This window comes from Schistosoma haematobium, chromosome 1 (assembly GCF_000699445.3).
Source record: "Schistosoma haematobium chromosome 1, whole genome shotgun sequence".
Classification (NCBI taxonomy): Eukaryota; Metazoa; Platyhelminthes; class Trematoda; order Strigeidida; family Schistosomatidae; genus Schistosoma; species Schistosoma haematobium.
This window is the reverse complement of record NC_067196.1, coordinates 67,166,146-67,193,549: the sequence shown is the minus strand read 5'-3', so window position 1 is coordinate 67,193,549 and position 27,404 is coordinate 67,166,146. Positions and strand designations below refer to the sequence as shown.

Below are 27,404 nucleotides of genomic sequence, written 5' to 3'. Positions count from 1 at the left end.
ACACGTGCAGTAGCAATTTATCTTCGCATCTTCGGTGTACACATAAACACACTTAGTTGCTTTGATAGACACCAACCACCTTTCAGACCAGCCTACCGGATAGTCTTTGTTGGCCTGGAGTGTACATACATCTGCGTACCTCGTTACTCCTTGCCAAATTTCAACATCATCAGCACAACACAGCACCAGGGACTTAACCATACTCGGGAGTTCCTTTAAACATGGTGTAAAAGGTAAATGACCTAGAACATAGCCTATTGATACTCTACCAAGTACTGCATTCCAATGTGAGGGTTTGGCATTCATTTTTACTTCATGTTTGCGACCTGCCGAAAACTCTCCTATCCAATTTAGATTTCTTCCGTCGCATAATGTTCATTCAGTCTCAAACAGAAGATGCTTGGTATGAACCAAGATGTGTGAGTTCGGATACATGCTGTAGTAAAGCATGTTCTAATACCGTCATCAGGAGCCTACTATGAAAAGAGTTTTCAGATCTTACGATGACCCTATCTGTCCAACTAATATCAGGAGCATTAAAATATCCTAATATCAGGCATCTGTTGTTTTTATTCTATTGCTCAACGTGCTCTGAGAAAAAGTCATCGGGTAAGCAGATTGAAATCTCTTTTCGAAACTACAAGCACTTTTATATAAGACTTCTAGAGAGAATGACATACCCACCCTAGTTTAGCTAGTTCCGTCTTTTTTATTCTGTCTGCCAGAGACATGTCGATCTTCCTCAATTGTCGATGTTTTTGTGAATCCAAGCCCTAACATACAAAGGACGTCGTTGTTCCTCTAACCCTAGGATTATCTTGAGGAGTCTATATGGTCGAAGTCCAACATTGTCGTTGGTCCCTATACACCCTATGAATCGTCACTACCAGTGGTATCCAGTTGTATTTCGCTTATGCTACATTTTTATATTTGTGAGTATTGAATTAGTGATGTAAGCAAAATAAAAGAGAGCTGCGATTGGTCTCCATAAACAACTCAGCCTTAGTTCCAAGGAAATTATTTTGACTCGGTTGAAAGTCCCAGTTAAGCCTAAAGAGCGCGTTACATGGAGTGTGCGTAACTTGACACGTTTGCAAATGGCAAACGAGAAGGCGTTTAATGTTCAGTCTGCTTATTCAGATCTCAACAAGGCTTGTAGTGCTCAAGCGTACGATAAGATTATAAATATCTCTGGGAAAAGTGAGTTTTTGTTTAGCAATACCTTGCTTAGTCTTACTACAGAAATGTTTGCACTTCACTCTGGTTTTTATTATTCCAGAGAAAATTGTAGTGCAAGTGAATCTCCAACATTCTCACCCTAGAATACTTTTTAGCTGTCATTTTTAATTAGGTCAACTGTTTATCATTATTTAAGGGGTATTTTTGGAGTGGTAGTACTTAGATATAGATTCTCAGTGAACAAGTTCCGAGAATAAACTAACATTAGTTATTTCTGAAGATTTCCACTCTCTAAATGTTCAATTTCATATTTTGACTGCGCTTGGAAGCATTCTACTGGACTTAATCATACCATTTGCTGTACACGTGCAGTGAAATGATTTCTTGTACATGGGCTTCGATTGAGACCTTAGTATCAATATAACCCTAGTGGGATGTTTTGGATTCCACGTTAAGCATAAAATTTGGTTTACATTTCAATAATTAAGCACTTACGTGGTATTTTCTTTGTAGTTCTTACAAAGTATCCTGGTGAGACTAAAGCTTTCCTGTGCAAGGTTGTTGCCCTTATTCGAACCGAGAAATACGAAGATTGTTTGAGTTTCTTGAAAAAAAACCCAACACTATCTAGGTATGTAAAACTGTCCAGCACTGTTTCATTTATTTCAGTCATGTCATCTTTGAGAAAGCTTACGTTGAATATAGACTTAATCGTCTCACTGAAGCCGCAAAAACTCTTGAATCAGCCGAGGCAAACGATCCAAAAGCTCAGGAACTAAAAGCGCAAGTGGTACGTATTCTTTTTTGCTTCAATCTTCACTTTCTCTAGTTGTACAGGAAAGGTGATTTTGCTGCTGCATACGCCTACCTACGGTCAGTGATTCGAAATTCTCAAGTTAGTAATACACCTAATTCGTTATTCTCTTCTAGGATGATTATAGTGAAGAACGGCTCGCGAATCTAACGGCGGTGGCTGCTGCTGAATCATGCTTTAATAACACTAATCTGGTAAGGATAGATTTTTTATAATCGTTATTTTTTAAAGGACCTAGATGTTAACCCCCAAATGTATGAAGGAAAGTTTAATCTGGCATGTTATCATCTTGGACGTGGTGACTGTCATCTGGCATCCAGATTGTTAGATGATGCTGAAAGTATAATACTTAACTGTTTTTAACTAATGGCCATAGATACTTGTAATCTGTGTCTCTCTGAAGACCCGGAATTAACTGAAGAGGAGAAGAATGAAGAGTTAGCTCCTATAAGGTACAAATATCAAGATAATCTTTTTACTTCTGTTTGAGGTCTTTCTTAAGATAGGTAAATCCACTTTGTTGCTTTATTTTATGAAATCCTGGGAAATGAGACTTTTCGGCTGAACTATATATAGCAAAAAAGTTAGAAAAGTGAAACGAATTTTAAAATAAGACACTTCTTCAACGTCTTGTAGTACTAATGTGGAAAACCATATTTCGTCCTCAGTTTAGAAGCAGTGTTTGATCCCGTCAATTAGGTGGTGCTTCAAAGAGCATTCTTTGTTCAAATTGTCAGTATAGGTTAGTCAAATTTACTCCTGTTTATTCAAATTCGAGGGTGTTGGGTGAATTATGTCTCACAAAGAGGATCATACCATATCCGACGAGGGGAAATCATCTATCTTAAGTGGAATTCTGCTCCTGGACATACTTTATATATATATACTAGTCGGATTAAAATATAAGACCTCTTGTAGATGTGCTGCTATTCATGCTGCCACAATTCTCTCCGAAATTCCAAAAAATAAACAAGTGAAAAAGCTGAAGTGATAAGACTAGTGGAGTCCTAAAGTATGTAAAGAACGGATTCCTTGTGGGGATTAAACTAGGATGATGTTTATTAAAGGTTTAGAAAAATGGATGTATCTGCGCTACTGTGGTTGATTTTTACCCATATCACTTAAAGGTTGCAATCACAGTTATTAATCGTTATCCACTCCCAACATTAAATCGCACTTCAGGATATGAAAGGCTAGACAACCCAACTTTACATATCGTAGACAGCATAATTTGATATTGTTACTCCATAGTTTTTTCGGATCGTAATGTTTAGTAAGAAATAATGACAGATGGTTTATCTACAAAATGTAATGGTTGTAAGAATTCATTACTTGAGATGATTTTCTCCATGAATATTCCTTTTTACAAATGTTTTGACGCTCCCAACTTAGTGTTATAACTTTTAGTTAATGATACTTATAAAACGTATATCCATTATTTTTATTCTTCAAGATCATAAGTAAGGCAGGATTAGTCTTCAACGCACATTTTTATTTTCAGAGTTCAGCGAGCTTATATTTTGCAGATCAATAAGGAAGAAGAAGAAGCGAACCAGGTGTATCAATCAGTCATTCGACAAAGGTAATGTGGTTATTTTAAATTTGTTATTACTTCATGCCTTTTAAACTAAGGATGTTGTCAATCAAGAAATAATATTTCTAAAACATTTGTTGATGACGGGTTGCATAATTTATGTAATAAACTTACTAATTTATATTGAGGAGTTTCGTACCTCTAAGAGCCAACCATTTTGATTTTGTCAACCCTACTTCATTATAAGAAATCTTGTTAATGATCTAGTTCACATCAACGATATGAAGTTATATTAATAATTGTTCCTTTGTGCGTAAACTCAGAATGTGCAGATTTTTGATGGGACTTACCTTATGGCAATGAATTGTGTACCACTAACCAGTCACAGTCATCAGTGTGAAGCCTGCGACAAATGTGAGCTGACTTGAATTTCCATTCCACGTTAGCACTGTAGGATGGAATCAAAAAGATAAGTAGTCCGGGATCCGGAATAGTATAATTAAAGTGATAATCAGAAAGATAAAGTGTTTAGAATGTAGTTTGGGAAAATGGAATAAAATGATGTATATGAAAGAATACTGGAAATCAAGATCTATACTAAGATATTTAGTGAATACATCTCTATTGTTGACGATTGTGAGCCATTTAATCGAAAAATCTCCAAGCACTAGTCTCAGTTGTCTCGCAAACCTTAACTAGGTATATATCTGTTAACAAGGCCTTATAGCCAGTGACTTAATAAACTGATGCTATGTTCTGCTTCGACCATCCATGGCTTTTTTCAAATCGACCCCCACATCGGTCAACATCACCTGTCATACGTTATACATTTCCCAATCGCCTAAGACGATAAATATTCACAATCTCAAGTTTTACGTCCAAACTTGGTATTGCTCATTTGGTCGATACGCGGTAAATGCCCAGAAGACCTTTTTGATCAAAAACCTGCAAAGTAAGCATATCTCTCGTTTTCATAGACCATGTTTCACATCAGTAAAGTAATAGGGAGGATTGCTGTGCAGTATATTTACCCATTGGTCGGTGGATGGACATCTTGCCTACAGCACATATGATGCAAGCTGATAGAAGACAGTTGAGCTTCTTTAATCCTTGCTGAAACTCCATCGAACACCAACCAATCAGGGCTAATGAGACTTCCAAGATAAGTGAAGTGGTCGACACATCCAACTGCTTCACTCGCTATTATCAATTCAGACGTCGACTCAGATAAGTTTTTGAGCAACATGTTGGATTTAAAAGGAGAGAAATACATCTGAAACATGCTTGTATTACTGAAGGTTATTAGGAGGATGCATTTTGTTATCGTCTTCACCAATCAAAACTATGCCGTCTACTTCCTCCTTATGGACTAGCGAACTTCCTATTAGGGTATCACTTCCTGAAAGGTTAGATGAATAAAGGATGATTTCTATGTGGGGCATCGATGACGCGATTAAATAAAAGGGGATAGTACAGAACCCTTAGGAAAACCACTTGAATTTGATAATTCTAATGACATCTAGCCGTAATCGGTGACTTAACCAATGATGTTTGGGTGGGAATAAAAATCAGATTAATTGTCTGACTCCAGTTTGACTGGATCACCATGATGTTAACGAAATGTATTCCGCTTTACCTCTAATATATCGATCGACTTAATTCTCGTTACTGAATAACGGAATAAAACTAGCCAAATAAGAGGATGGTTTTTGGTTAAATATTTTCATACTTCCGTTAATGCGGACAAATGGTAAGAGAAAAGCTTACCAGAGTAAGTAAACATCCCAAGTCGACTTAATGAAGCATGACCCAATATTTGTAGTTAGATAAAAATCAGATGTGCGACGAAGAGTACGTAATGAGTACACACGCATACACGATCATATAAGTTACTAGCGAATAACTAACAGGGTCCTATATATGTGTGGATAATGACTATAAAGAATCGGTTAATTGGTCTGTCCAAAAGCTATGTGGGTGGTTATCACTTTCCAGCTGACCACTCGTAGAGAGATACTCCTAAAGGTACTTGAAAATGAGACTAGACTAGTAGTAATTTTTTCAACCTGTGAGCATGACCGTATAACTTCTTGTGGCTGGCCACACATAGCCTTTCTGTCGGTGGTTCTCCATGTTCTGGCTCTATACTTTTAAAACATTTTTGCCGGGGATGGGAATCTATGGGCCAAAGTTAAATATGTTATTTTTGGTGGCGATCTTTTTATGGGGAGAGAACGTTCTTGTAGATGCTAGTTATATGAGAGAAATAACCTACTGCTGTCTTGTTTTAGTACAGTTAGTAACAAGTCTTTAGGTTGTTGCTTTTAGTCTTTCTGTTCTCCGACCGACCTGCCTGGCAATATAGGGCCTAAAGAAGCAAAAAGGCTATGTGTGGCCAGCCACAAGAAGTTATTCCTCGGGTTATACGGTCATGCTCACAGGTTGAAAAAATTACTACTAGTCTAGTTTCATTTTCAAGTACCTTTAGGAGTATCTCTCTACGAGTGGTCAGCTGGAAAGTGATAACCACCCACATACCTTTAAAAGAACTCGAGATTACCTTGTTTGAGATTTAATCTCTCTGTCGCTTCACAATAGTCATACTGTCTTTACTACCAACCCCTTTGCGAAGACTTCATATTTAACCCTACGCTATATCAATACTAATGGCTTAAGTGAACGAAGTACTGTTTCTGATCTTTTGAAACTGCATTTTAAACCGCATGTTGGGACTTTTAACGTTTTAACCTTATGTTAACTCTGAAAACATACTTTATTAGCTAGGACTCCAGAATTTCGTCCGGCTAACAAGTGCTACATCTCCGAAACTTGAATACAGGGTACACTTATGGTCACTTAGCCTAACTTAGTCAATATGATAAACTGTCGCGATTTACCCGCCGTCTACCTAAGGTCTAGACTGCTACTTCTCGTGGCCTTGCTGATGTAGGTATAACACTAAGTTCAAATTCACAACATGATCTCTTGAACTAAGTTTCGAAGGACAGTTGCTTTCGCACTGCTCGATGAAATTGGACAGCAAGAACTCGGTAAGATGTGGACACATCCTGTTTACTCTTCGTTATCTCTGCCTAAAATCTAACTAACGGCGATACTGAGGAATCAAAATGAGTTTTACAAGACGCTTTTGATCCACCTTTAAAAGGCTAGACCCTCAGATGCAGCTATTGTAGGCGATTTTAATGCCCACGTAGGTAGTCCAAACTTAAGTGAACGACACTTGGGTGAATCTTATGGTGTCCCAACTCGACAATAACGGCGACTGTTTACTGCAATGACGTTCAGATAACCGATTTTTTGATAAGCAATGACTTAAAGCATAAAAAAGACATTATCCGACATGGAGAGCCACGACATCAACCCAACGATGGATGAGAATAGACACTATCCCTGTCATCCAGTGTTGAAAAATCTTGGCAGAGGACCATCGCCCTTTCTGTTTAGACTTTGGTCATGCTCTAGTGAGATAACTTGTTTAATTGCGTCTTGAAAGATGCAGAAAAGTCATAACTAGAAGAATCCTTAGAGTTTACCACGCGGACAAGAAATATAATATTTCTTGTCCGCGTCATTTTAATTGACTAGTCCTACTACAACGTCAAGGTAGCAGCTGCGGTCGTGATTTGAGGATGCAAATTTGGGTTAATAAGTTTGAAAATGGGTTGTTTACTGTATGTTTAAAATTGTCATTTGTTTCATGATAATGATAAGTTCATGGTTCACGCATAATTACGGCTAATTGACGTATAATCTTACTGTTTAGGAATTGATGTAGTGCCTCACAACTTTGTTACGTATACTCTTGTACTGTAATTCCTTGTTACTCGAACTTTATATATGAGTTCCCGATATCTGAAAACACTAAGAGCGAACAATAACAGCACAAAACCTGGAAAAATGGTACATATTATTCAAAGTTGCTTAACAAATGATGTAGGACGTATATGCTTCACAAGCATTTAATAGATGTTGAGTTTTTCTAGGCACATTTTGACTTTTGATCTTCACTGGTTCATACTGCATCCATTTCAACTAATAATTTTGAATACTTTATTATTTTGGTATACACTCATACCTCCGTCACGTATTTTTCCTTACTTTCTGTATATTTTGAACCAGAGCTTCAGATACTGCTCTTCTAGCAGTGGCTGCTAACAATATTGTCTGTATCAATCAAGATCAAAATATATTCGACAGCCGTAAACGTATTAAGATGGCTTCTACAGATGGTTTACAATTTAAGCTTTTTTCTCGCCAACGTACTGATATGCTTATCAACCAAGCTTTGTTTTACTGGTACACGAATCAAGTAAGTTTTCGGTTGAATAAGTACATTTGTAGACTTTTAAAACAACTCCGACGCGTTTTTTCTTTCACATTTTCTGATTCGTCCAGAACCTTTGGCTTTTCTGGATGGTAAGCAATATTGCATATTTTAACTGTCCAGACTACGGAAAACATTGAGGACCAATGAAAAAATTTTGCATTTGTGGTTTGAATTTTCCGTCAACTATGATAGATAATTAAAAATAGTGATTCAGCCCGACCGAAGCTGCTAGCTTGACGCGGTGGTCGGGCTTGCCTATCGTGATGACCCAACCGAGCTATATTGGCTGGAACATATGTTCCTGTAGGTTCTACCATGCCACGCAGGTCGATTGGAGAACGGTAAGACTAAAAGCAGCAACTCAAGGTCTGAGAGCGAAGTCGTACTGCTGACTGTAGAGGGGTGTGACAGCAGTAAGGTGTTTCCCTCGGACAACCAGCATCTGCAGCGATGCTGCCTTCCCACAAGAAGGGGTGGGGTTAGAAAAGGTCGACATCGAAAATGTCACACCTCATCTTACCTCACGGATTTCCGTCTCCGGTGGTAAGGCCCTTTGAAGGATGGAGCTAACACACTAAAAACCTTCCACGGAAAGGCCGTGCGTGACCGGCCTCAAGCAGTTGTCCCTTGGGCTCTGCGGTCACGCTCCCAGGTCGTTAAGACCACCTATAATCCAATTTCCTTTTCAGGTTTCTCAAGAAATACCCTTCCACGGTGTGGGCAGCCTGGAAGTGATATCAGCCCTCATACCCGTAACAGCACACGAGACCAAGTTTGTCACATTCAAATCCTTCTTACACCTCCTAATACCTCTATTATCACCATGATTAGCCCTCCTCACGTCTCTTTATCACCTCGCACCGCTAGGGCAAACGATTCGAGTACGCGGAACGCCATTCCTGGTCTCCTGAAACCACGCTCTAAACTACACGTAGGAGCTTTTATTTATTTATTATTTATTTGAACACATGAATATTGGTACAAGAGAGCGCCAATATATATGCGCCACACAAAACAATGAGAATTCGAAGAGAAGTAGAAAAAAAACAACTAAGGAGCGCAAAGGAAAAAGAGAACAATGACGAAGAGATTGGAGTAAGGTAGTGTGGTAGTAACGACGGAACGAAAAGGTACAATCAGAAGAAATCTTTCAGGTAAAGGAGACACAACCACTTTTTTATGAAGAAAGTAAAAGAAGGTTACAGCAGGATCGCCACTGGCTTCTATTCTGAGCCATATCTGATAACGTCTCTAGCCACTGTGTAGCACCATCTCTCAGACCCCAACCAGGGAGTCGTGAAGGACCAACAGAAGCCAGTCCTTTGCAGCTTTCTTTCATACCACGACACCATGTCATGCACTGACCACCTCTCCGCTTCTTCCAACCAGTCCCAGAGTCGGCAAATAATGCACGACGTGGAATTCTCTGGGACGACATGCTCTAGTACGAGCGCGTATTTGCTTGCGTCTTACTGGACGTAGTAAAGACGCTGCAAGGAAACCTCTTAGGGTCCTACTTAATGATAGTCAAGCTAAGAGTATATTTCAGGAACAACTAGGAAAACAGTTAGGCAGCGATGCATGTGATTCCCACCCCGAGGCAGCATGGAACGATATCCGAAAAGCTGTGGAAACAGCAGTGATATCTGCTAGTAAGGTAAACCGTAATGTTAGGGAGAAACACTGGATCTCAGCAGCATCTATCGCACTGATAGATGCTCGGAAACTCATTCCATCTGGATCTGAACATAATGAAGAGCGGAGTCAGCTTAAGCACAAGCTGAAAAGAAGTCTACGCGATGATCGTGAACACTGGTGAGTAGCGAAAGCAAGAGTGATGAAAAAGGCAGCGGCAATAGGTAACAACAGACAACTGTTCAGACTTGTCAAGGAAATTGGTATTAGGAATCCAATTGTTAGCGAAAATATATCAGGAAAAGACGTACATATTATCCAATTTCAATTCAGGTGACTGGATCGATGGGCAGAACACTTTAGGGATCAGTTCAACTGGCCTTCAGTCACATTTCGGTTTCCCACGATCTCCAGTCAACCTGAATGCCAAGTTGATGTAGGTCCTCCGTCTCTTTACGAAGTTGAAAAAGCCATAGGAAATCTGAAGCGAGGGATAGCAGCAGCCCCTGACAGGTTTACTCCTGAGATTTTTAAGGATGGTGGTTCAGTATTAGCAGTGAGATTAACTGAGGTCTTAGGTAGAATTTGGAAATTGGACGTAATCCCATCTGATTGGTCTCAATCACTGATTGTGCCAGTCTATAAGAAAGGACAAAAGTCCTCTTGTGACAATCACAGAGGAGTCAGTTTGACTAATATAGTGTCTAAAATATTAGCTTCAATAATACTTCGACGCCTAATCAAAGCTCGTGAAGAGCAGATTAGAGAAAACCAGGCCGGTTTTCGACCTGGATGTGGTTGTATAGATCAGATATTCACACTACGCCAGGTTCTAGAACAGACACATTCAGACGCCCCACAATAGTAGTATTTCTCGACCTTAAGGCGGCATTCGACTCTGTTGATCGTGAGGTTCTATGGCAGTGTTCGTCACTGAAAGGAGTACCAAAGAAGTACATTAACCTTATAAAGGCTCTCTACTCGAACACAACTGGTAGAGTGAGAGCTTATGGCGAACTGTCGTCAGAATTGATTACCTCAAGTGGTGTTCGTCAGGGCTGTCCACTCTCCCCATTCTTGTTCAACTTTGTGGTCGACGTACTTTTATAGATAACATTTTCCTCATCTAAATTTCCAGGAGTTGTACTTTTGCCTGGAGATTCACTTGTTGACTTAGAATATCGATGACATAGTTCTATTTGGTGAAGACGCTGACAAAATACAGAGTCTTCTGATCACTCTAAGCAACAATGCAAGCATGTTCGAGATGCGATTCTCTCCCTCGAAATGCGAAATGTTGCTTCAGGATTGCGTTGCATCGACACCTGAACTAATGATAGGGAGTGAAGTGGTTGGGCGTGTCGACCACTTCCCTTATCTTGGGAGTCCCGTCAGCCCTTGTGGTCTGGTGTGTGACGAAATCTCAACACGGATACAGAAGGCTCGACTAGCTTTTACCAACTTGCGTCACTTATGGCGTAGGTGAGATATCCGTCTATCAACCAAAGGACGTGTTTACTGTGCAGCAGTTCGTTCCGTCCTACTTTATGGCAGTGAAACATGGCCGGTAAGAGTAGAGGATATCCGTAGGTTACTAGTATTCGATCATAGGTGTCTTCGAAATATTGTTCGTATATCCTGGGACCATCGAGTAAGTAATGTAGTTGTTAGGAAACGGGTACTAGGTGAGGATGGCAAATCAATTGATGACGTAGTGAAACTTCATCAGTTGAGATGGTTGGGATATGTGTTACGTATGCCCAACCACCGACTGTCCCGACGAGCGATGTTTTATGGTGTAGGAATAGGTTGAAAGAAATCTAGGGGCGGTCAGACCAAAACATGGCACAAATCCATGAAGTCACTGACAAGTGGACTGAACCGTGTTGGTAGTTGTAGACTACTTGGTTGGGATACGCGAGACGGTAGCAACCGATGGTTAGAGACCTCGAATGATATGGCTCAAAATTGTCTGCAATGGCGCAAGTGCATCCACTCTTTGTGTTCTCCTAAATTCTAATCTTCTGAATTCTTCATGTCCCTTTCTCTTTTCTCTTTCCAAATTTATTTCACTGCATTATACTCCTTGAATAACATCTTCAAACCCTGATCTTTCCAATGACGGCTTAAACTTTTACTACCTCTACCACTATGGGATTTGAATAGACAATCGTGTCTCTGTGCTAATATGGTATGGTAACTTGAACTGATGTACGTACGTACGAAGTTCTACTTTCTTACCGACTGACTGATTCAGCCTTCTGGGAAGAAACTAAGTAGAGCATGAGTTCATTTACTTTCGAAATCCCGTATTATTTCGTAGTTACTATATTGACTTAGTGATTCTCAATTCCTATTACGGTAAACTAGTTTATTTATTTTAGCTAAATATTTGATACCCAGAATTTATGATAAAGCTGTGAAACCCTAATCTGCTAATGTGGTGATGGTAGACTATGCAATAAATGTAATTATAAGGGAGTCTGCCGACTGTTTTTTGTTCCAGGATGCAGTACCAACAAAGTGTTTGTGATATGTGACCACTATTTTTTTTTAGAAATTTTACCCCATACTCAAAGGAAGTTGTGCTATTAAATCTGTTTGCAGAAATATATCTGTTGAGTTCATGCATTTATGTAATACAAATGTAGTCGTGCAACCTGTTTTAAAATAAGCTGCCAGTGGTTTTTATTTATAGTGTTTTCCACTGTCTTCTATTACAAAAGTTGAATAATCACTGGCAGATTTTCATTAAAAAACAGCCTGTCTCAAAAACTCAAGTGTTAGTGTTATTATTCCCCCCCCATATACCCTGGTACAACTAAGGGTGGGTAGAGTCCGTTCTCCCTCTCGAAATGTTCTCACATGGCCACGCGTATACAGCTACTGTCAGGAAAGTCCTACTCACTGCTTTCTTGTGGCGGGGGTGTTGTTTACGAAATCGAGAGGATGGAAAATAACTAGGTTGGTGGATATGGAGGATCCATCTAGGTGAGTTGGAAAACTCTGATTCCAAACCAATGGTGTCCATGGGCTCTAGGATCCTGAGGGAACAAATGGCATATAAGCCTATTGTTGGTCACCGGCTACCATGGGACTGAATCTCCTGACGTTTCTCCACTGCTTTGTGGATCACACCTTTAGGTCAAAGGCTCCGGGTGTGACCCCATAAGAAAACCACCTGCTTCTATCTGTGTACCCGGGTAGTATGACAGCCTCCACACAAATCAGGCGACTTGTATAGCGCATATGTATCTGGTGCCCCTTCGTGCCAATATTTATGTGTTCGAATAAATAAATAATAGGTAAGTTATTTGGGCAAATTTAAATTCTATAACTCAGACACCAGATGCATAATCATATACTGGAGTTTAAGCAAAACTTCATATTAAGGCTAGTGGTAGTACCTTGGGACCTAAACCGAAGTATTTGCAGTAGGGTTCGAACAAAAACCCCGTCGTTTCATTGTTGAATGTTTAACCACCTAACTCTCTCTTCAATTCGTATTATTCCTCTTATGTCGACTTTCAAATCTCAACTTGCTCTTTTGACTTCCTCCTTAAGTGTCACCATGGCTAACGATTCTAGTGCGCAAAACACTGTCCCAGGTCTACTGAAACCTCGCTCCAAACTACACATTGGAGTCTTCAACCTACGCACCCTGTGCCAAATCGGCCAGCAGGCCTCCTTGGCTAAAACCCTAGAATCTCGAACGATTGATGTATGCTGTGTCTATAAAACACGCATACAGGATTCACTTGACCTCACCTCGGCAAAACGGAGAGCCGACGAGATACACCCTCCGTGTATCTGACGACCCAATGACTGGTCCTCGTGGACTGGCAGGTGTAGGTATAGCACTAAGTTCGGGGGTAAAACAAGCACTATTAGAATGGATCCCGGTTAACAGTCGCCTATGTACTGTTCGGCTAAACGGCTCTGTAACAACTCGGAAGGATAGGGACACACGTCGTTGCCTTTTTGTCGTTTCTGCCTACGCTCCCATGGACTGCAGCCTAGATGAAGTGAAAGATGACTTGTACAGAAAGCTTTCGAAACTTCTTCATAAAGTTAAACACTCAGATAGGTAGCTTAAACCGAGCAGAAGGACATTTCAATCAGTCAGTCGGTAAGAAAGTAGAACTTCGTACGTACGTACATCAGTTCAAGTTACCATACCATATTAGCACAGAGACACGATTGTCTATTCAAATCCCATAGTGGTAGAGGTAGTAAAAGTTTAAGCCGTCATTGGAAAGATCAGGGTTTGAAGATGTTATTCAAGGAGTATAATGCAGTGAAATAAATTTGGAAAGAGAAAAGAGAAAGGGACATGAAGAATTCAGAAGATTAGAATTTGGGAGAACACAAAGAGTGGATGCACTTGCGCCATTGCAGACAATTTTGAGCCATATCATTCGAGGTCTTTAACCATCGGTTGCTATCATCACGATAGGCAAGCCCGATTACCACGTCAAGGTAGCAGCTACGGTCGAGAAAAGGACACTTAGGTATGTATTTTTGTGTTCCGGCTCAACGAACAGATAATGGTGATCGTCTGCTGCAACTGTTCTCAGACAATCGTTTATTGTTAGCAAACACAAATTTTAAACATAAGGGGAGACATCGTCTAACTTGGCGTCCGCCTTCACCAAACCAACGATGGACTCAAATAGACCATATTGCCATCAGTCATCGTTGGAGAGGGTCGGTAGAAGATTGTCGCTCATTCTGGAGTACCTGCTTGGACTCCGACCACGCCCTAATGCGAGCACGCATCTGCTTGCGCCTCACTGGACGCAAAAAAGCCACAGTAAAAAGACCAATTAGAACTGAATTGAGTAACGAGAAAACCAAAAGTGGGTTCCAGTAACAACTGAGGTCACACTTAGGTAGTTCTGAAAACGAGGCTGGTCCAGATGTTGCTTGGAAAGATATACGAACAGCTGTGGAAACAGTAGTGACATCTGTTACTGATTTAAACCAAGAGGTTACAAAGAACCAATGGATTTCCTCAATGTATATTGCACTGATGGATTCTTGTAAACCCATCCCATCAGGTTCTGAACACGATGAAGAGCGAAAACAAATCAGACCTAGGTTAAGCAAAAGTCTAAGAAAAGACCGTGAACAGTGGTGGGCAACGAAAGCAAAAGAAATGGAAAAGGCGGCGGCTATAGGGAACACAAGACAGCTCTATAGACTAATAAAAGAAACTAGAATTAAGAAGTCAAATGTGAGACAATCTCGGAAAAAGACTACAACTTTTAGCCCAGACGTTTAGAACGATTGGTGGAACACTTTGAGGAGCAGTTCATCTGGCATTCAGCTACTGTACAACTACTCACCATTCCAAAACAGCCTGAACAGGACATTGAAGTAGATCCCCTGACTCTAATTGAAGTTAAAAAACCCATAGCTAATCTGAATTGACGAAGAGCAACTGCCCAGATGGTTTGGCTCTAGATATCTGTAAGTATGATGGTCTTGTTTTAGCGATTAGGTTGACTAATTTTTTAGTTAAAATCTGGGAGTTGGACGTTATTCCATATGACTGGTCGCAATCACTTATCGTCCCAATATATAAGAAAGGGTCAAAATCATCCTGTGACAACCATAGAAGGATTAGTTTAACTAATATAATATCTAAAATACTAGCCTCGATAATTATCAGGCGCCTAACTAAGACTCGTGGACTGCAAACACGAGGAAATCAATCTGGCTTCAGACCTGGTCGTGGCTGCGTCGACCACATATTCACTATTCGTCAGGCTCTAGATTACAGGCATGCTTATCGGCGTCCGACAATGGTGGTCTTTCTTGACTTAAAAGCAGCATTTGACTCTGTAGACCGCGAGACTCTGTGGCAGTGTCTGTCATTGAAAGGCGTACCTCAGAAGTACATAAACCTTGTGAAGGCTCTTTACTCGAACACTACTAGTCGAGTCAGAGCTTATGGCGAACTGTCATCTGACTTCGCAACCTCAAGTGGTGTCCGTCAAGCCTGTACACTTCCTCCATTTCTGTTTAACTTCATCATAGACCTACTGATGGAAATAACATTCTCGTCGACTGAATTCTCGGGTATTGATCTCCTACCAGGAGGTCCACCTATCGACGTAGAATACTCAGATGATATGGTCCTGTTTGGTGAAGACGCTGATAAAATGCAGAGTGTTTTGGTAGTACTGAGCAACAATGCCAGAATGTTTGGAATGCGCTTCTCTCCCTCTCAATGCAAGTTGTTGCTTCAGGACTGGTCTGCGTCAACACCTGAACTAAGGATAGTAGGGAGTGAAGTAGTCGAACGAGTTGACAACTTCACTTATCTTGGGAGTCTGATCAGCCCTAGTGGGCTGGTATCGGACGAAATCTCAGCACGGATTCGAAAAACTCGTTTGGCTTTTGCCAACTTACGTCACCTATGGCGAAGGCGAGATATCCGTCTATCAATAAAAGTACGAGTATATTGCACGGTAGTTCTTTCTGTTCTACTTTACGGCTGCGAAACGTGGCCATTAGGAGTAGAGATATTCGTAAGCTACTAGTATTTGACCACAGACTGACAGTTATCTTCATGTTTAAGATTTGTTTTGAACTGTGGGCTTATTGATTTCACTAGCTTAAGGATTATTTTACTTTAACTTGTTATCTTCGAAGAATATTAGCTCTTAATTCTCTTCAAAAATTGTGTTTCGTCTAACAATACTCACTTTAGATCGCACTATTATTGGTGTATTAATTTACACACATTATGCATTTAGCACTTATTCTTTCAGTGTTAACGTATTTTAAAAATCTAATCTTTTATGTAATTTCATTAAGCAAACTTCCGAAATATTTTATTGAATTTTTATACAGATGGAAGCTTGTACCGCAAAGCTACGTACAGTTTTACAAGAGGAGTTAAGTCCACGAGCTTTGCTTTTATCGGCTGCTCAGTTAATTAAAGAGAAAAATATTGATAAAGCAGTTTTACTCTTGGAAGTAAGTCGTTGTATGAATGCCATGTTACTCTTCGTAAAGATTTCTTGTTTCGTTCCATAAATCTAAAGTTCCACCCACCATTTCATTAGTATCCTGTTGCTTTTTATCGATTTTTGGCAAACCTTTTTTCACAGTAAATGTTTCTGGATGTTTTGGAAATAAATGATTTAACTACAAACGCATCAAATACTTACTTCATGTATAGTGTAATGAAAATCGTAACTAAAGCGAATTTATACTGACCGTCTATACGAAATATTTTTTTTATACGTAACGACTTAAATAAAAATCGAACTTTAGTCTGTTACATTAACATTTTTGGGTTCTAGTTGATTGGATAAATAAGTGATCCTGAAACATTCCATTACTTGGCATATCCTAGTTTTCCTTTAATCACATGTTACTTATATTACACTGTCATCAGTACTTTCAGGTCTACACTGAATAAGGATAAACTACAGTTTTCTGATGAAAGCAAATGATGAAATCGATTTCGGTTCACTATTCAATTCCAATCAAACAGATAAAGTTTGAAATCTTTAATATGCAGATCCTCTTTTCAAGTTTAATTATGACATATATTTTTTAGGCTTCACATATTATTGGAGTACTGTGGAAATTAGCACATAAAAGAGGTACTTCTGGTGGTTTTTACTGTGAATTATTATTATTTTGTTAAAGTGTAGTGGCAAACACAAAGATTAGCTTTCACTTGAGTATCTGTTAAGAACATGTGCCAATGCACACTTATTAAAGAAATACATGAATACTGATACAAATCGGCATTACAAAATAAATATACTCCACTCAAAGAAGAAAGCGATATTGAGAAAAGAGGAGGCGTACAATCTCAAAAAATAAACGACAGTTCAAAGATTAATTCCCTGAGGCCTACTGCGAATAATGCCATTGCATTATTTGCCTAAGTCTAGGGGTCGAATTACTGAGTGAAGAGTGAAAACTATCAATTTGATTGATCTACTGAATATGTGTATTTTATTTATTTATTTATTTGAACACATGAATATTGGTACAAGAGAGCGCCAATATATATGCGCCACACAAAACAATGAGAATTCGAAGAGAAGTAGAAAAAAAACAACTAAGGAGCGCAAAGGAAAAAGAGAACAATGACGAAGAGATTGGAGTAAGGTAGTGTGGTAGTAACGACGGAACGAAAAGGTACAATCAGAAGAAATCTTTCAGGTAAAGGAGACACAACCACTTTTTTATGAAGAAAGTAAAAGAAGGTTACAGCAGGATCGCCACTGGCTTCTATTCTGAGCCATATCTGATAACGTCTCTAGCCACTGTGTAGCACCATCTCTCAGACCCCAACCAGGGAGTCGTGAAGGACCAACAGAAGCCAGTCCTTTGCAGCTTTCTTTCATACCACGACACCATGTCATGCACTGACCACCTCTCCGCTTCTTCCAACCAGTCCCAGAGTCGGCAAATAATGCACGACGTGGAATTCTCTGGGACGACATTCGTAGAACATGTCCAAGCCACCGAAGTCGGTGTTTCAAGATGGTGACACCAATTGAATTATCATCTCTGTGCCCGAACACACGATGCCGAACCTCTGCATTACTGACATGGTGTTGCCACTGAATGTCAGCAATCCTTCGGAGACAGCGATGATCGAACACAGAAAGTCGTCTAACGTCCTCAACTCGGAGAGGCCAGGTTTCACAAGCATAGAGCAAAACTGCTCTCACCGACGCGTTGTAGATCCGACCTTTTACAGCCAGACTAACATCACGAAGGCGCCAAAGATGGCCCAGATTGGCATAAGCCGCTCTGGCTTTCACTATACGTGCATTGATCTCATCACTCACACCCCCACCAGCACTTATGCAGCTACCTAGATACACGAACTTCTCGACTATTTCTATCTGCTCACCATCCAGGGTGTGTACAGGATTAGGATCCTGCCAGTCTTGTAGAAGTACTTTGCACTTCGAAGGTGCAAAGTACATTCCATACCTACGGACACTGATTGCCAACTGATTAAGTGCGGATTGCATGCCTTGGGCATTATCGCACAGTAAGACAATATCGTCCGCATACTCAAGGTCGAGAAGTCTTTCTCCAGGCGACAGATCCACACCACCATTACTTACATTCATCAGAGCTGTTTCCAGAATGTCATCGATGGCAAAGTTGAAGAGGAATGGTGAGATTGGGCAACCCTGCCTAACCCCACTGCTCGAATGGAACAATGGAGAGAGGTGGTTGTATGCCCTCACTCTGCCTGAGGTGTTTGTATATAGGGCTTTTAGGATGTTAATAAACTTCTCAGGCACACCCTTCTTCAATAGACATTCCCAGAGAACAGCCCTGTCCAACGAATCGAGGGCAGCCCTGATGTCATGAAACACTACGATTGTTGGCCCTTGATAAGTATGGCGGTGTTCTAACATTTGGCGGAGGGTGAAGATATGATCAATACATCCTCGACCAGAACGAAACCCAGCCTGCTCCTCGCGAGTCAATCTTTCTCGGGTTTTGAACAACCTACGAAGAATGACGGAAGCCAATAGCTTGGACGCAATCGGAAGTAAACTTATCCCCCGATAGTTGTTACAGGAACGACGTGAACCCTTTTTAAAGATAGGGACAACTATCGACTCATTCCATGACGTTGGTACACTCTCTAGCTCCCAAACCTTTGTAAACAACGTCGTCAATTCCTTAGTCAAAAAGTCAACACCATCTTTAAAAAGAAACGGAGGTACGTCATCTGGGCCAGGTGATTTGTAACGCCTCAAGAGTTGGAGTTCCTTGCGGACTTCCTCCTCGTTTGGTGGATCAGTCGTCACCGGCCATGGAGGGCAGGACAGTCTGACCGATGTTGCCGGAGCAGCAGGTCAGTTGAACTGCCCTTCGAAAAATTGTGCTCATCGTCCAAGACATCGATGGGTGTTAGTGATTGGCATCCCATTATCCTCGCAGATTGATCACTCACACCAGACTTCTTGCTGCCAGTGGCTCGGATGAGCTGGAAGAGCTTCCGGTAGTTACCAGATGCAGCTGCTGCTTCCAGCTCATTAGCGCGCATCGACCACCAGGCTTCTCGGTCCTTACGCAAGCTTTGCCCAATTTCCTTACGTAACATCCTTCGTTTATGGTCAAACTCACGGTCACCCGGAGTAGACCGACGGGCTTCAATGAGTTGTAAGGAACCTGGAGAAACCCAGTGCTTAAAAGCGGGACGTTTCGCAAACCCACAACTGACCGATCCCGCCATTTTCATGGCGTCATGCAATTGCAACCAATGCTCATCTATACTTTTCGGTGGAGTGGTAGCTAGCCTAGAGGCTAGCTCGGTTCGATACTTACTTGCAACAGAAGTTGCAACCAGCTTGCTAACATCAATCTTTTGGTGGCGGTCACTTCGTTAGCTACTGTAAAGTTAGTTAAGATTGGCGCAGACCAATGCATGGTCAGAGTCCAGATAGGTACTCCAAAAGGAGCGGCAGTCTTGTACACAACCACGCCAGCGGTAGCTGATCGCGATGTGATCAATCCGAGTCCAGGCTTGAGATGCAGAGGGAGGACGCCAGGTAGCACATCGGCGATGACTGTGCCGAAAGTTAGTGCTAGCCAGAAACAGGTTGTGGTCTGTGCAAAGTTGCAGTAGACGGTCCCCGTTATCTGACCTGCGACCAACGAGTCCCCATCGGCCACCTAAACGACTCTCTTCTGTGCCTAGACGCCCGATCTGAGCATTCAAGTCTCCGGCTAGTACTACAATATCTGTCGAACGCACTTTCTGGAGAAGAACTGATAACTGGTGGTAAAACTCATCCTTGATTGCATCCGGGCTGCAATCTGTCGGGGCATAGGCGGAGATGACGAAAAGACATCGTTTCTCACGCCGATTTCTTCTCACTTTGATGGAACTTTCTAATCTAACAGCACATAACCGACTGTTAATGGGGATCCAATCGACTAGTGCTGCCTCAGCTCCAGCGCTTAGTGCGACACCAACGCCAGCAAGACCAGACGAAGATGCCACAGGGTCCTCGGATAAGCGCACGTAAAACAAGCTTTTCGAAGCGACAGATGGAGATCGAATTTGTAGTACTTCACCAGAGTCTTGAATACGGGTCTCGGATAGACAGCAGACATCTATATGAAGACTTTCCAAAGACATAGCCAGCCCTATCTGTTGTCCGACCTGCATAAGTGTGCGAACGTTGAAGGCAGCCAGTTTGAATGGTGCACGTGGTTTCAGAAAAACTGCTTCAGTCCTCGTATTCGGTGGTAACATACAGTTTTCAACCGGACAGTGACTCGAGAACGTTTAGATACAGTCGAATTTCCACCAAAGACGAGCCGCTGTATAAGTATAAAAGAGGGTGAATAATGTGGAAAATAATGATAATGTGGAAAATAATGATAATAATAATAATAATAATAATAATAATAATTACAATAATAGTAATAATAATAATAATAGTATTAATAATGACAATAATTGTAATGATAATCTGAATCAATTGTTTGTTTTTCAAAGCGAGAAAGGTAATTTCCATAGGCATAAAGAGTTCATCAATTTGTGTGTGGGCTGTGATACTGCCCGGGTGCCCAAACCGAAGCAGGTGGTTTTCTTAGGGGGCCACTCCCCGAGCCTTTGACCTAAAGGTCTAACCCACAAGGCAGTGGAGCATCGTAAGGAGATGCAGTCCCATGGTAGCCGGTGACCAACGATTGGTTCATACGCCATTTGTTCCCACAGGATACTGGAGCCCATGTGCACCATTGATTTGGAATCCGGTTAAAGCGCCGGACATTCGCTTTTCGTCCTCTCATTTTCGTAAACAACACCCCCGCCACGAGAAGGCAGTGAGTAGGACTTCCCTGGCAGAGGCTATATACGCGTGGCCATGTGAGAGCATTTCGAGAGGGAGAGCGGACTCTCCCCACTCTCGGCCGTACCAGGGCATTGCCGAGTTATTTGGTGTTGATTTGGTTGTCAGTCAGTGGAAGTGCTATTTTACAGATCTTTATGGGTTTCCGTACGTGTTTTAAGATTTGAAATGAGCTGTTTCAAAAAAATATTTTGGTCGATTTCTGGTCAAATTTTAGGGTAAAGAAAGATTTCTGGGCAATAAAATTATTTAACATCTATTCTTAGTAACCTAGACACAATAAGTTCTTTAATTTAAAATTAACATCAAACTAGACATCATCTGTGCTAATACTGATTTCTAACATGTTTTCACCTAATTCCTGTCGCTTTACCTTTAGAGTTATTTGTCCAATGTTACTGGTAATCAGGTAGATGCAGAAATCCCTTTAGCTTTGGCTCAAATAAATCTTCGCCGAATATCTGCAAATCATTTGGGAACCGGTAGTCCGCAACCTAAAAATGCATTAAATGTAGCCCAAATGCTTGAAAACATTCTTCCCCAGCACTTAATTCATTCTCCCGGTGTTTTGTCAACACGGATCGCTTTATATCTTTTAGCGAGCTCTGGTGAAAATGCTGTACAAACACGTCCCGATAGCATGAAACAAATAGTCAATTGTATTGAATCAACCCTTCATTATTATGAAGAGTTAGGAGAACAGGTAATTCTCTTCCCTATATATAATGAATTGAAGATAATTTCCGAATCAACTTGTTGATGTTTTCCAGTCCGAACTTTGATACTTGTATCTTCTACTCTTGGTATTCATGTGAAAAACAAAAATGGGTGAAACTTGTATATTAGAAAGTTTATTACTAAATGTATTCGTGGTTTGTCATTCTTCGTCTTTTATGATTTGATTGTTGTATCTCATGTGATTTTGTACATCATTTATTGAGTTCATGACAGTCTAAATGCAGCTCGAGAAGTTTTATTATCATAGGTGAAAAAATGGATTTGACTGATATTATTTAAACTATTGGTTTCTATTCTCAGGACTTAAACTTCATATAAATATCGTTACAACTCTGAATGAATATGTAATGTAGAATCTCTAATTATTGTTCTAAGGCCTTTAAAACCCAACATTCGCACCCCTTTGAGTACTTTGTCAAATATCGTAAAGCGTCATTGGAACTGAACTATTTATTTTTGTTATCATCAGTAAGACTAACATTTGAATTTAATTTTAACTTGTATTAAATTTTCCATTTGTTGGACTTCTTTGATGGATACTTTTATGCGACTTAAACTATGGTTTTCTGGATGGATGTCTTCAGAATGAAACTTATTCCCATTTGTTGGATAATTGTGCTGGATTTCTTCTGCAACAAGGTGAGGCAAAACTTGCGGCTGAAATTCTTGAAAAACAGTTAGCCCGACTTGAATCAAACGTTTCTCAAGAAAAACAAAATAGTTTAATCAAACAAGTACTGGTAGCTCGTTTGGTACGTGCCTACGCACAGTTTGATCGTCCTAAAGCCGAACAAACCTGTAAATCATTACAAGCTAAAGAATCCCTCTCAGAGGCTGATGTAGATACTTTGGAAACTACATTTTTATATGGAGCAAAGTCTTTAAAACGGCTTGGCAAACCCAGTGAGCCAACGGATATTTCAGACAAGGGCAAGTCAAAACGAAACCAAATAAAAAAAAACATTTCTAAGTAAGTGTTTGAACTTATATATTCATTTAAAAACTTAATTATCCAAAATCTTGGCATACTCAAGGCAATTGATTGCTTTATAACCAATTAATGCTAATTGACGCATAACCAATATTGGGTAGTGTAGTGTACCAGAGTTATTCATGAGAATTTTTACTTGTAAGTAATTGTGGATTTTAGAGAATCTTCATAAAATATTCTTAGTGTTGTTACCTTGAAATTTCTTCCGAACAATAAATTCAATCAAAGGACAAACAGTCAGCTCGTGAGAATCGGTCATTGGTACATTTTGGAGCTAACAAGCAAATTGAAAAGAAATAACTGTCTCAACCTATTTTATCGAGTCTTCTCTTGAGCTGATAAAGAAGTCGTTCAGAGAGACCGTCTGTGGTCCTCGTTGAAAGGAAATTAAAATGTAAAAACCTATCTAATTACCAAGTTGAAAAAATGTAAGATATTTTTTTGTATTTCACCAGTAATTATATATCGATGCCTAATCCAATGGGAAAATGAATTGCTGTGAAGTTCTAAATTTCTCTACTATTTTGCAACTTTGCTATTTGTTTCTTATTTCCTCATCCACAGAGTTTTATTGTAAAGTTTGTTTCCTAATTACAATCCTCATTTCAGTTTCAGGACCAGTTGTTTATTATCACACTCAACATTTAGGACGGTTATATTTCAACTTGTTTCATCTATATTACTGTCTGTTAGTATTATTAACACTCTGAAATACGGATTACATTCAGATATGAAACATAATTGTACGTGGGAAAAAATCGAATTGCCCCGTAAATTTACATCAAACAATAATATTGAAAATAAGCTCCAAAATATACAGTGTAGTACTCAAAAGCTAATAAATTAGCAACTTATTAGTGTTGTGTAAGCTGTTATAAAAGTCCTTGAGTTATATTTTATATGGATAAATTTTTCGTGGGTTGCTAAAATGAGCTAAATCTGTTGAATAATTAATCCAGTCAATGCTCTATTAGTTAGTTCAAAAGTGACTGATACTAGAAATATATAACTTGTCAGTAGAAAAACTGAGTAGGCATTCTTTATTGACCTAGTACTTAATTTATTGCTCAACCTTATTTTACAGTAAACAGATTGAATATTCTAAACAACTTCGATATACTGAAGATTAAGGTCATGAATTTTTGAATGGTTGATCAGAAATTTTTAAAGTCACCAAACATTGTATTTTTTGCTGTTGTGTATATTAATTGTGTACTACTGTAATTCTACTTTTTTAAAATTTTATTTATCAGTACTCCTTCCTCAGATCCTGGTGTGCAGCAGGTTACTTCGCGTTCTAAGCGTAAAAAGAAGAGGATTCGCCTGCCAAAGAATTATCAGCCAGGAGTTATGCCTGATCCTAATCGTTGGTTACCCCGACGAGAACGTACTCACTATCGTGGCAAACGTCGTGACAAGCGATTTGCTCCTACACGCGGTCCTCAGGGTCAAATAACTGGAGAAAGTGAATGGTAGGTGCTGTTTCCGTCATATTTAGTCTGTTTATTTAGTTTTCGCGCTCGTTACTTCTCACTTATTAACGCGCTATTTTTAACTATTAAAATATTGGTACTAATTCATGTGTGTACGTAACCATGTAGGCAACGAATTCTACCAAAACAGTCAAATCTTCTGATATCTTGGAATTGACCATTTTAGTGTATACATTTATGAGCACAATAATTGTTAAATGCCGGCCCAGAGATTTGGATGTTAAGCCTTCGCGCTCGAGATCGAAGTTCTGGTTTCGGTTTCTGCGTGCGGGGGGTGATGCTCATTGCTGAGTAATATACTAGGACTAAGCGGCCGTCCAGTGATTCCAAGTTTTCAACGGTGGTCTAACATTGATCTTTTCATGATTTCAGTGAGGCTCAACAATTTCTACAACCCTATACTGACAATTAAGTCAGATTGCGAAACGTTATCTAGCTACTATCTTGGGTAGTATGAAGACGACAGAAGTTACTCTTGTTGGTGAAAAAGTCCCACAAGTTATTTACTAAGATTTTAATCAGTGATGTTCCTGCGAAACATTGAATACTATTACTAGGCTAGGAGGAGCCTGTCCCTCAACCCTGGGGTGAATCGCTGGTGTTTGTTTAGCACACAGTGTCAATTGAGATTTAGATGGTAGTTGGAGGTAGTCAACAGGAAACCCTGGACCCGGGTTTCGTGCTATTTGGCACTCGTCAGCAAGGTGTAGCTGTAATCTTGAGGGAACTGGTGCTCCCTGGCGGATTCGATCTCGTGTCACCCAGCTTCACAGTCAGAGACGTTACCACTGAGCTATCCGATAGCATTCGATCTGCACTAATAAGGACTAGACAAGCATGACATTGATCACCACCCAGTGATCAATCAATTGTGATTACATCTCAGTCCTACAGGAAGTTAGTCACGGCTCGGATAGCTCAGTGGTAACGTCTCTGACTATGAAGCTGGGTGACACGAGATCGAATCCGCCAGGGAGCACCAGTTCCCTTAAGATTACAGCTACACCTTGCTGACGAGTGCCAAATAGCACGAAACCCGGGTCCAGGGTTTCCTGTTGACTACCTCCAACTACCATCTAAATCTCAATACATAGTGCCCTCAGTGTCGAGTCACCTAGACTGGTGGCCACATTGTAACATGATCGATAGCATTCGATCTGCACTAATAAGGACTAGACAAGCATGACATTGATCACCACCCAGTGATCAATCAATTGTGACACAGTGTCAATCTACGTATAGTGGAAGCCAAAGTAGCTTATCCCCATTCGGGTCAACTTTGGAGACATCTTTACGTTATATTAACCGTAAAAGGTTCGGTTTACGTGTCAATTAGAGTAGTTCTGCTCTTTTTCCATGTAACCTGACCTCTCAAAGCTGATGTGCAGTGTCTCTATGTTGCATTATTGATGATATCCAGTGGCAACATAGTCTTAGTCATGTAATACCTGACAATGGGTATTTTGGACATGGGTGATAATTCAAATGGTGTCATCGTCGTGGGACATCAACTTCAGTAACTGGTTCGTGTTCTACGAGCTCCATTTCACTGACTTCTACATCGAACATCGTTTGTTGAATCTGACAGTTAGTGGAAAAAGCGATGTGATGGTCAATTTATGAAATGGCGCTGTGGCAAGGAGATAAGACTGTGATTTGTCGGTCTTTAGAGAATTTGGAACTCAATAGTTTAAGATGTTATTAGATATGGCTCAAAATGGAAGTCCGTAGTAATTCAATCCTGACTTTCTTTCACACTACAAAAGTGAAATCAACTTATTGGGCTAAGATAAGTCTTTCTCGACTATGTTGCTAAGTAAACCATAACTCTCATTAAATGCGACTCTTGTTTATTTATTTGTTGATTTTAGTAGGATTCGTTTACTTAAACAACAAACTATGTGTATTGTTTTTTATTCACCTTAGGAGTTTTGAATTTAGAATTATTTATAAATGCACATAGAATAACCAAATACATAATAATTTTATCATAAACTATTCAATTGTAGATTCATCTATACATAAATTTAAATTTAGAAAAAAATTTCATTTTAGGGATGCTGCTATACGTAGTCCTAAAGTCAAAGTTCATGAAGACGGTTCAGCAGGATCTACTCCTAAACAAATGTCTAATACAGCTAAACAGCAACAAAAGAAAGGTCGTAAGAAAGGCCGATAATATTACCAAGACTAAATAAAACAACAGAATATCTAATTAATCTGTAATTTTTTGATCGTGTAATATATATATAATGTATTGTGCATCTATGTACATGTTATTTGTACTGTAATATTTCTTTTTGGTTCAAATTCTGGAAACATTTGTATGTATACCTAGTGAAATATATTTGTTTTTATTAGATAATTCCGTTTGACAGTATATTCTTAATAATTAAAGCATCATTTTAATGGGTTACAACCTTTAATTTCTTATCATTTATTTAATATTCATTATAAGTGTAGTGTTTGTTAGTCTTTTTCATTACACTTGTTCTTGGAAGGTTATTTCTTTTTTTTCTTCTTCATTGTATCACTACATATTTATTTGGTCTTTATGAATTATATTTTTATTTGGTATTCATGAATAAGAATTAACGGTGTTACCACTTCCTAATATTGTTAAATATGTGTTTCTTCTATTTAAAATTATGGTTTACCTCTAAAATAATGTCGAGAAGAAAAAAAGTATTTCTGTGTACATCTACGTTAGAGCGTAAACACAGTGATATTATCTTGTTAGAATAATGGTATACGAGAAATGTGACTATATTTTAAGTAATCAAAAATAAATACTGATTGTCTGGG

At 39.7% G+C, this 27,404-nt stretch overlaps 1 protein-coding gene across 1 annotated transcript; it reads left to right on the top strand.

Moving 5' to 3' along the window:
* Positions 1-1,045: 1,045 nt before the first annotated feature.
* On the top strand, positions 1,046-27,404 carry SRP72 (Signal recognition particle core component). Its single transcript, XM_051209434.1, has 12 exons — positions 1,046-1,200; positions 1,693-1,810; positions 1,849-1,969; positions 2,009-2,333; positions 2,370-2,445; positions 3,495-3,575; positions 7,668-7,857; positions 16,372-16,497; positions 21,757-22,080; positions 22,700-23,085; positions 24,360-24,578; positions 26,655-27,404. Exons 4-12 carry the CDS (start codon positions 2,246-2,248, stop codon positions 26,776-26,778), a joined length of 1,614 nt encoding a protein of 537 aa, XP_051074890.1. The 5' UTR covers positions 1,046-1,200; positions 1,693-1,810; positions 1,849-1,969; positions 2,009-2,245; the 3' UTR covers positions 26,779-27,404.